This window comes from Dipodomys ordii, unplaced genomic scaffold (genome assembly GCF_000151885.1).
Source record: "Dipodomys ordii isolate 6190 unplaced genomic scaffold, Dord_2.0 Scaffold7, whole genome shotgun sequence".
Lineage (NCBI taxonomy): Eukaryota > Metazoa > Chordata > Mammalia > Rodentia > Heteromyidae > Dipodomys > Dipodomys ordii.
The window spans coordinates 11,666,749-11,677,835 of NW_012267223.1; the positions used below are offsets into that span (position 1 = coordinate 11,666,749).

Sequence of the window (11,087 nt, forward strand, 5' to 3'; positions counted from 1 at the left end):
GTGAGCCACCAGCGCCCGGCTCTCAGGGACATTTTCTAAGTGACAGTTGAGTCTGGGTTTTGTTGAATCTAGCCTGGACACAATCCTCATAGTCATGCCTTTCTCATTGCTGAAATGACAAGTGTGCACCACCATGTCTTGTTTTTTATTAGTTGAGATGAGTCTTGAGAGCTTCCTACCCAGGCTAGCCTTGAACCATAATCCTCCTGCTCTGAGCCAAGTAGCTGAGATTATAGGCATGAACATCTGCATCTGTCATTTTGTTTTTATGTACTCATTGTTTATTTTTCAAAACTCATTTTCCTCTGGGTGTCTCTCTGACTGTTATTTGGGGTCTTGCTTGTAGTGCTGCGGTGGGCGTCGGTTTCTATGGAAACAGCGAGACCAATGATGGGATGTACCAGCTGATTTATTCCTTGGACAACGCTAACCACACCTTTTCTGGGATCGATGAGCTGGTAAGGCTAGGGGCAACTGGCTGGGCAGGGACACAGCCCATGAGGTCAGCATGGCCAGAACAAGAGTGCCAGTCAGATCCCAGGAGGCAGCTGCACACTTGGGCTCTGAGGTTGATACAGGGCTGGACTTCCTTCCCTAGTTACAATGGTGGTTTTCACATCCCAGGTCAAGAGTGGCTTGGGGGTGAGGGGGTGGGGGTGCTGTGGGGTCGAATCACCTTTTCAGGATGGATGAACACTGCTGTTTGCTGAAAGAGACCTTAAATATGAAAACGCGCTAGAATTATAGGTGTGAGCCCCTGGCACCCTCCATCCCTTAGCTTTTTTGCTCAAGGCTAGCACTCTTGGGCCACACCTCCACTTCTGGCTTTTTGCTGGCTAATTAGAGATAAGAGTGTCAGGGACTTTCTGCCTGCTCTAGCTTTAAATCATGATCCTCAGATCTCAGCCTCCTGGGTAACTAGGGTTGCAGGCATGAGCCACTTGCGTCGAGCTTTTTATGGTCACTTTAAGTACTTGCTGTGGACAGAGTCCCATGGGGTCCAGGAGATGTCCAAGGAAAACGTCTTCTGGAACAAAGAAAGAGCCCCTGGAGTGGAAAGATTACATCCAGACCTCAATACTGTGCTAGGCCAGCCAGACAAGTAGGACTTTCATAGGAAGGAAAATACTGCTCTGCTGAGTGACAGACAGACACTGGTGGGAGTGACAGACAGGCAGCACAGGAATTGAGGTTTCTCTTCCCATGTGCCTCTTGCTCTTTTCCACTGATTTTCTGGGCACCCAGGGCAATCTTGGGCGCTCCCCTACAAAGAGACTCTTGATAGAAAAGGCCTCAGGGCAGCGTTGAGAGTAGCTCCACCTTGGTCCTCTGCCCCATTTCTGCCCTTCTCTGGACTCAGTTCTGAGCAGAGGGGTGACAGCCCCAGTCCAGAGGGCCATTTATGTTACGCAGCCTCCACCTCAAGATCCAGCACCAGCCAGAGAAATAGGCGACTGCCCAGGCATCCTGGGGGGGGGGCTCAGAGGACTGACCTCATTCGCACCCCCCCCTCCTCACTGCCTTAAGCTCCTCTAAGGCTCTAATCCCTCACATTGTCCCTGGAGGGGGGAGCCTCTCCTTAAAGAGACAGCCGGGCTGTTCATGATGTCCTGGCATTTGGGGGAAGATGGCCTCCGGCCTCCAGAGAGGGGCCTTCCAGAGGCCCAGAGCAGGAAGCCAGGCTAGAGCCTCGCACTCCTGCAGAGCTCCTGCACGCACCCTGTGTCCGCTGGGAAACAACCAAAGTTCCAAGTGTCTGGATGAGGTAGAAGGGCCAAGGGACAGCCTCACAGGGCTGGTCTGACTTACTTTCAGGTCAGCATGGGGTGTGTGTGGCATGGCCCAGTCTAGGGGTTTGCCTTCTTGTCCCCCACCCTCCCTCACTGCACGCCCTAGTGGGGAGGAGCACTAAGGTCACAGCTCTCTGGGCTCAGTCTGTCCCTCCACGCACAGAAAGGTTGGGAGAGGAACTTAGCCCTGGGAAGGAGGAAAGCCCCAGAGCCATGACCTTCACTGGTTGAACCACCAGTGGGAAAACTTGAGCTCAGCCTGACTCTGCAAAGTTCTTATCTCCCAAGAGGAGGTTAGGGAAGAGGAGGAGGAGGAGGAAGAAGAGGAGAAGGAGGCAGAGAGGAAGAAAAGGAAGAGAAGAGGAGGAGGAAGAAAAGGAAGAGAAGAGGAGGAGGAATAGAAAGGAGGAAGAAAAGGAAGAGGAGGAGGAATAGAAAGGAGGAAGAGGGAGAAGAGGAGGAAGGGGAGGAAGAGGAGGATTAAGAGGGAGAAGAGGGAGAAATGGAGAGAATGAAGCCGGAGAAAAGGGGGAATAGAAGGAAGAGGAGGAATAGAAAACGGGGAAAGGCGAGGAGGAGGGGGAATAGAATGAAGAGGAAGGGGAGAAGATGGGAAGGAGGAACACAAGCAAGAGGAGGAGGGGAAGAAGGACGAGTCTAGTTGGCCAGCCACAGGGCCAGCCTTAGATGCTTGGCTACAAGTCTGCTCCTGTCCCCCATACAGTCCTGGAAGGAAGTCTTCCCATGGCCCCTACTCACCAGAAAGTGCAGTGGGCCATCTGGCTGGGCATGGCTCCCGACCTCTTGCCAGGCCTGGTGTGGTTGGACTGGGGGTGGGACTCCTGGAGAAGTGGCCGATCTTGGGAGAGCTCCAGGTGGGGTGTCTATGTGTCAGAGAAATGGTGAGGTGAAGTACAAAGTGGGTGACTCAGAAGATGAGGTCCATTATAATAATGACTGTAATCACCGTGAAGTGGAGGGGCTGGGGTTGGAGGGAGCTGGGGTGCGGAGCTCTGGGGCAGGGCGGATGACTTAGCCCTGAGCTTTGCTAGGAGCCACATTAGGTAGCCAAGTGGTCAGCAGAGGCCTTTTGGGGCTGCCCCAAAGCAGAGCCAGCTGCTGGGCCCTCTTCTAGAGGGCTCTCCCTGGATCGGAGGCCCTCCCTGCGCCCTTCCACCTTGAAGAGAGTGGGTTGGGTGGCAGCTCAGGGCTCTGGGCCAGCTGCATGGCAGAGAAGGCTCCTGTGGGAGAATTGGGGAACAATTGCCAATGGTTCCTCTACATCCAGGCACCTAATGAAGGGACTCCATGTTCCAGCTCCTTCCCTAGGGGACCAGGCACACTCCTCACCCTCAAGATTTAGTCAGCTTTTTTGTTGTGCTTGTCTTTGGTGAAGGTACTGGGGTTTGAACTCAGGGCCTGGGCACTGACCCTTAGCTTTTTTTCTGGTGCTCTACCACTTCACCATACTTTCACTTCTGCTTTTTGCTGGTTAATTGGAGATAAGAGTCTCACAGACTTTACTGCCTGGGCTGGTTTTGAACAGTAATTCCCAAATCTCAGCCTCCTGAGTAGCGAGGATTACAGGTGTGAGCCACAGAGCCCAGCACAAGTCAGCTTTAAATGATACTTTGGATTCCGTCAGGCCCATGAGCAGTGCCAACCTTGGTTTTTGTCTCGTTCTAGGGTCCAGTATGGCTCTGTCTTTGGAAAAACAAGCACAAGGAGGTGGCATTGGTTGAAAAGTAGTGTGGCACCCAGCAGGGCCGGAGCCCAGGCCTGTAGTCTTACCCCATGCTCCTTGTTGCTCCACACCTCACACCTGGCTAGCTGCTCTCAGATAACCCAGTGACGCCAAGCTTCCTCCTTCCTTCCCTCGCGGAGGTTTCAGCCTGGAGCTTGAGTCCCAGTGGCCTGGAGGGCTGGCTGAACTCTGACAGCAGAACCCGCCCCTGAGTTTCCTACTCTGTACTTCTGGGCAGTGCTCAGAGTTTGCATCTGCAGGGAGCTCTGAGGCCAGAGACCCCACTAGAGAGCCAGTACTTGCCACACTGCCTTCTTGAGGGTCTCTGGCCCTGCCTCCTGGGGAGCAGAGCTGCTTTTCTCAAGGAGTTTCTCCTCCCAGAGGAGGGAGCTAGGCTCCCGCTCTGAGGCTGGAGAAGCAGTCAAACTCTGCACACCTGGGGGAGAGCCATAGTGGTAGGTCAGTGTTGTGATTTTATTTATATATGTTTAATTTTGTTTTGCTCCCTTTGGGAAGACACCAAGAGGAAAGATGGCCTTGGCAGTTCATTATGCTGGTGGTTTTTTGTTTGCTTGTTTGTTTATTTTTGTGCCAGTAATGGTACCTGAATTCAGGGTCTTGTGTTCTCAACTGGCCAACTACTACTTGAGCCACATCTCCACTATTGGTATTTTGCTGATTAATTGGAGATGAAGAGCCCATGGACTAGATTTCTGCTAGGGCTGGCTTCACACCGCTATCCTCAGATCTCAACTTTCTGGGTAGCTAGGATTACATGTAGAAGCCACTCAACAGGCCCCGCTTGTTTGCTTGTTTGTTTTGACAATACTGGAATTTGAATTCAACCCTTGGGAGTCTCATGCTTCAAGCTTGGAGCTTTATGACTGAGGCACACATCCAGCTCTCCAGCTGTGTGTGTGTGTGTGTGTGTGTGTGCGTGTGTGTGTGTGTATGTGTGTGTGTGCGTGTGTGTGTGAGCTCTCCAGCTGTGTGTGTGTGCGTGTGTGTGTGTATGTGTGTGCGTGTGTGTGTGTATGTGTGTGTGTGTGTGTGACAGGATCTCACTATGTAATCCAGGCTGACTTTGAAATTCTCAATCCCCCTCCTCCCAGCCTTCCAGAGTTCTGATATGACAAACATGGGCCTATAATCACAGTGGCATTGTGATTTGTTTTCTGTTTTCATTTTCAAACAGAACTTTGAGAAAGAGAGAAGTTAAAAGTAGTGCCTAAGGGGAAAAAAGTTTACATAGAACTTTTTGCAGCCCTTTGTCCTAAAGTTTAATGTTGGTGGATAAAAATAACACACAGTATCATGTTTGTTCAGACTCTTATTTTATAATAGTGCTATTTGTCTTCATAGTATGAAGTCCTTGTACACTTATCTTATTAACTTAACCAATAGCCAGCCAAAGAGGCACATGCCTGTAATCCTAGCTACTTGCAAGGCAGAGGCAGGAGGATCACTAGTTCATAATACAAAAGAAAAGAAAAGGTCTGGAGGCATGGACCAGTGGTGGAGAACTTGCCTACCATGTACAAAAAGCCCGGGTACTAAAAACAAAAATTAACCAAGAAAGCTTACTAGGGTAATGCTTAGTTAACTAATGGACTCTGACATGTTTTGGAGTTTTCCTTCCTGTAGAGTATGGAATGACTCTGCCTTGGTGTCTCCTAGTCCCTCAACCGGCTCCTGAAACCCAAGCACGCACCAGAAAATGGAAGAAGCCATTGACATTGAGGAAATCAAATGAAACAAAGAACCAGGGCTGGGAAGGTGGCTCAGTGGCAGAGTGCTTACCTTGCATGCATGAGAGGCCCTGGGTTCAATTCCTCAGCACCACATAAGCAGAAAAAGCCAGAAGTGGAGCTGTGGTTTAAGTGGTAGAGCACTAGCCTTGAGCTAAAGAGCTGAGGGACAGTGCCAGGCCCAGAGTTCAGGCCCCATGACTGACAAAAAAAAAAAGAAAGAAAGAAATAAAGAACCATCTGAGCCCAGTGCCACTTGCTGGCTCACTCATAAAATCGCAGCTACTCAGGAGGCTGAGATCTGAAAGAGCACAATTTGAAGCCAGCCCGGGCAGGAAAATTTGTGAGAATCTTATTGCCAGTTAAGCACCAAAAATCTGGAAGTGAAGCTGTGGCCCAAGTAGTAGACTGCTAGCCTTAAGCAAAAGAGCTGAGGGACAGCGCCCAGGACCCGCACAAAATTTTTTTTTAAAAAAGTTTTAAAAGAGAAAACGACAGTGTTTTCTGGAACCGGGAAGTCCCAGTGTAGGGCAGACCTGAAAAGCTGCAAGGTTGATGTAAAATTCCTGTAGTGCCTGAGCACTGCCCCCCCTCCCAAGCTCACTCCCCCAACATGTCTCCTGGACCCCTGTGGGAAGGCCCCGCCCCCCTCCATCATTTTTATCTTTCAGGCCTCTGGGAGCCAAGGCCACCAGAGAAGGATTAGTAGGAGCTGCCTCACTCCCAGCCCTGGTGCTTCTGGGTTTAGCGAGACAATTTCAAAACAACACAATCCCTCTTCCTCCCAGCTGCTGCCTGGCCCGCCCTGCAGGCTCAGGCTGTGGGCTTTGGCCCCAGGCCTGGCCCCTATAGCATCTTTGCAAAACAAGCCACTCTGTCCTATTGTTTAGAAGCCAGCAAAGATAGTCCCTGCCTTTGTCCTCTCATTTGCACAGACAGGTGCTCCTTTGGGGTCCCCTCAGTTCCGAGGACCAGGAGCCTATCCACCCATGGACAGGACAGACAGACATACCAAAGCCATGAGCCCCAGAGCAGGCACCGGTTTCCTCCTGTCTTGCGTCCAGGCTCTTCAGAAGACAGACCCAGTCTGTGTTTTCAAAGTCCTATTGTTCTGCCTTCGCTCTGAGTTGGGGATGCGTCCAGCTGTTGCCAACTGGTGACAAAGCGCTTCTCTCCTGGGGCATTTAGATCCTGTCTGTGTAAATAGAGGTAGATAGGAGCTCTTCAGTTTGAATGATTTATGTCTGCAAAAGAGAGAATTCACAATAGAAATATTTAAGAAATTCTTCAAGGAAGAAAAAAATTGATCACTTAATCTCCCATATCATTTTTTTAGTGCCAGTATAGGCTTTGAGCTTAGGGCCTGGGCAATGTCCCTTAGCTTTTTTTGTTCAAGGCTGGTGCTCTGCCACTTGAACCATACCTTCATTTGCGAGTTTTTTTTAACTGGTTGACCAGAAATAAGAGTCTCATGGATTTTCCTGCCCAGGCTGACTTGGAACCATGATCCTCAGATCTCAGCCTCCTGTGTAGTTAGGGATTACAGGCGTGAGCCACCGGCATTAGGTCCCTATGTCTTCAGGTAGCTTGAATATCCCTTATGCAGAAGTGTTTAGTGTTTGGGAGTTTTTGTTGTTTTGTTTTTTGAGTTTTGGAATATTCCTATATGTTAGGTTTTTAAAAAGAGGTAGCCGAGTAAGAACAGCACCACACATGTGGTATTCAGGTAAGGGGTAGGTTTATTCAGTAGACCTGCTGGACCAGGCCAGGTTGGCCATCCATGTGGCTGGAAAGGCCTGGGAAAGAGCTGGGAAATAGAGAGAGCTGGGAAAGAGCTAGAAAAGAGAGCATCTGGGAAAGATGGGAAAAAGAGAGCTAGGAAAGAGAAGAGAGCTGGGAAAGAAAAGAGAAGGAAAGAGCTGAGAAAGAGCTAGAAAAGAGCAGAGAGAGAGTGCCTGGGCCTGGTCTAGGCCTTACCTAGGTTATGGGCGGAGAAAGGTGTGGCCACATCAAATTCAGATGTGACCTCAGCGCATGCAGATATGACCTCTTTCAGGTATCCCAGTTTCCTAGGTAACACAGGTACTGGATGAAGACTTTGCTGCAAGGAGGGTGGAGTCTGCTTGCCAGCCAAGAGTGGACCTTACACTATAGAGTTTACCCTTAAAGCTTTAAGAAGTTTTGGCACATAGCCAATGACATAAAGTCTTTTCACTTGGCTGCAGCCCTTAAAGTTCCAGTACCACCAAACAGTACCAAACTGTTAATACATGAGCTTTAGAGGAAAGAACATTCTAGATCCAGAGTATATCAGTGCGTCATGGGACTTCTGTCTCAAGTCCCCCTTCCAGGTCACCAGCCTCAGACAGCTCTCCTGGTCTGGGCATTGTGGTGCATCTCTTTAACCCATACTATCCACTGCTGCTGCTTCCTCCAGCACTACAGTCAGGTTCTTTCTCCTACCCCAGGACTAAATGTAGCCTCTGCCCCTTCCTAGGTGTCTGGAAACACTCACAAGATGAAGGAGGAGCTGGAGCAGCACCTTGACCGGCTCAGTGAGATCTTTGCTGCCCGGGGTGACCACATCCAGACCCTGAAGTTCGTGCAACAGATGGCTGGCAATATCATTGTACAGCTTTCAGGGCTGCCAGTGTGGACAGAGGTCACCACAAAGCTCACCGAGATCTCGGACCAGACCAGCTTTGTGGAACACTACAGGTGAGGGCCAGGGAGACAGCGGCAGGAGCTGAAGGGCACCACCCACCCTTACCACCAAATTCATTCCTACCTCATCTTGTCTTTGGGTATCTGTTTATGTCATCCATTCCTGGCTCTGGACACAGGTTAGAAACCTCAGACTAGCTGCTACCCTCTGTGTGTCATGTATGTGTTTGTATATGCGTGCACATGCATGCATATACATACACATGCTTGTGTAAGGCAGTACTGGGACTTTGAACTCAGAACCTAGGTACTGTCCCTTAGCGGTTTTCACTGGCTATCTGCCCCTTGAGCTATAGCCCCACTAACAGCTTTTTGCTGTTTAGTTGGAGATAACAGTCTCACAGACTCTCTGCTGAGCTGGTGGCTCATGCCCACCAGGAGCTACTCAGGAGTCTGAGACCTGAAGATCACAGTTCAAAGCCAGGCAGGAAAATCCATGAGACTCTTATCTCCAAGTAACCACTAGAAAACTGACTATGCTGGCTTCAAACAACAATCCTCAGATTTCAGCCTCCTGAGTAGCTAGGATTACAGGTGTGAGCCACCTTCCCAGCCCAGTATCAGCATTTTGAATGTCCCCTTGCCCTCCTCCCAAACACACACAAAGTTTTGGCTCCTTTTCAAGACATCGAGGAAGGTCAGAGCCTTTATCTTGGTCTTGTACAATGTACCCTGGCTTTCTGATTTATTGTGTCATAAAGCCCCACCCTGGGAGGTGATTGTTATGCTGAGGAAATGGTCCAGGGAGAGACCTGTCAGGGCCCCTTCCAGAGAGGAGTGCTGATGAAATCCTGGCTCTCTGGATTGTACATCTCCTCCTCCTACCAACCATGAGGTCCTGGGCATTCCAGAATGACATGGACCTTGGTCCACCTTCCCAACAAACAGATACTCATGGAAGTCCCTCCCCAGGGACTGAGAGAAGCTGACTTCCCTGAAGACTGCCTGCTATTTCCTGTGTCCCTGTGACTCGTAGGCCAGTCATAGTCTGAGCTGAGCCTTTGAGGGAGGGGTGGAGGGTCCAGAGTGTGTGTGGGGGGGTCCCTGTTGACTAGGCTCTTCTCTCTGGAATGCATACAGTAGATGAACTGTGGGTATTTTGGTAATAAAGATAATGAAGTGAGGATTTGCAAATCAAGACAGGCTTATTGGGGTTGGAGGTGTGGCTCAGTTGTTAGAGCACCAGCCAATGAGTGAAAACTTCAGGTACTACATTCAAAAAGAAAGGAAGGAAGGAAGGAAGAAAGAAAGAAAGTTTATGTTCGGGCACTGTGACTCACTCTTGCTCATTCTAGCTACTCAGGAGCCTGAAATCTAAGGATGTCAGTTCGAAGCCAGGCCAGGTATGAAAGTCCAGGAGACTCTTATCTCCAAATAACCACCAATAAGCTGGAAGTGGAAGTGTGGCTCAAGTGGTAGAGTACTAGCCTTGAGCAAAAAAACAAAAGGACAGCACCCAGGCACTGAGTTCAAGCCCTCGTTTTACACACACACACACAAGTCAGGGGAGGCAGGAGAGTGAAACACGGCAGCTGCTTCAGTGAGTGAGTGAAGAGCCCCTCTAGCCCCATCTCTAGCCCCAGCCCCCATCTCAACCCCTCACCCCTTGTTCAGATTGTGGAGAAAGGCTTCTCACCATGGTGGGCCCTGCATGTGGCTCCTGAAAACTGATGACATTTTGTTATGGCCCCCATCTCTGCTGACATTTGTGTCCTTCCCCCACCCCCACCCCAAACTGCTGAAGCTCTCAAGGTGCTCCTGTGAGCCTCCCCAGCCTGACTTTCCCATGCTCCCTACACTGAGCCATCTGGTGAAGTAACACTTCTGAGTACTTGGCGGAAGGCCCCGTGACTTGGAGAGGATGAGCCAGAGGCTCCGGGTCCTGGGGCTAAGGACGCCGACACCTTGCCAGCATCTGCAGAGGCCGGATGTGGTGGGGTCTGGGGAGTGGGGCAGACGGGAGAGGCTCTGCAGACCAGGGCCAAGTTCTGGGTGAGAAATCCAGCCCTCAGTCCTGTGGGAGAACACATCTGCCTCGGGTTGCTGTTTCTAGGAACTGCTTATGCACACGCATGGCGTGGGTACAGAGAACACACGTGGGATCCCAGCTGTGGAGGGTGGTTCACACACACACACAGAGCTGGATTTCCTGAAGATGAAGGGTAGAAGGAGTTATACCGCTCAAGGAGTTCGGGGAGGTACCTGTGGCTGACGGACTCTTCTATGACTACTACTACTATTACTATTGTTATTATTATCTTTAAGTAGCTGTACAAAGGAGTTGCCGTTTAACAAAGCAAGTGTATGAATACAAATTTATGATCTGTGTCACCCCTTTCAATATTCTCACCCATTCCTCCCCTGCCCACCCCTTCCCTCACTCTTCTGAATATTGTAGGATATACATTGAATTCTTGACTGCATTTTCCCCCTCTTCTCCCCTTCATTTGTCTACCCCTTTCCCCTTGATGCCACTACACCCTTTTCAAGTATTTGCTTCTTGGTGTTTTATTTTGCTGAATGGCTGTGTCTCTTGTAGGAAGGAGGATCTTGAGTTCCAGGAAGCTTCTGGAATTCCTAGGCCAAGCTCCTTTGCTATGAGCCTTGACTTTCCAATCTGCAGCATGGGGTAGAACACTGAGTGGTTTCATGTTTCTTCCAACTCTGAGTTTGGGGTTTGTTTCCCTCCCCCATCCCCCCCCCCGCCCCACCCTCTGCTCACTGTTACTGGGGCTTGAACTTAAGGCCAGGGTACTGTCCCTTAACTTTCTAGTCAAGGCTGGCATTCTGCCACTTGGGCCACACCTCCACTTCCAGCTTTTAGCTGATTAATTGGAATTAAGAGTCTTGCAGACTTTCCTGCCCAGCCTGGCTTTGAACCTCCATCCTCAGCCTCCTGAGTAGCTAGGATTATAGGTGTAAGGCTGCAGGGCCCAGCCCAGCTCTGCTTTTAAGAAAACTTGCCTCGGGCTGGGAAGGTGGCTCAGTGGTAGAGCGCTTGACTTGCATGCTCGAGGCCCTGGGTTCGATTCCTCAGCACCACATAAGCAAAAAGAAAAAAGCCGGAAGTGGGCTGACACT

At 50.3% G+C, this 11,087-nt stretch overlaps 1 protein-coding gene across 1 annotated transcript in view; it reads left to right on the forward strand.

Annotated features, from left to right (window-relative positions):
* Ttyh2 (tweety family member 2) overlaps positions 1-11,087 on the forward strand; it is a 40,018-nt gene that overhangs the window by 12,011 nt on the left and 16,920 nt on the right. Inside the window, exons 3-4 of the mRNA XM_013037786.1 lie at positions 347-458; positions 7,780-8,000. Coding sequence (XP_012893240.1) covers positions 347-458; positions 7,780-8,000 — 333 coding nt within the window. The remainder of the gene's footprint in view (positions 1-346; positions 459-7,779; positions 8,001-11,087) is intronic.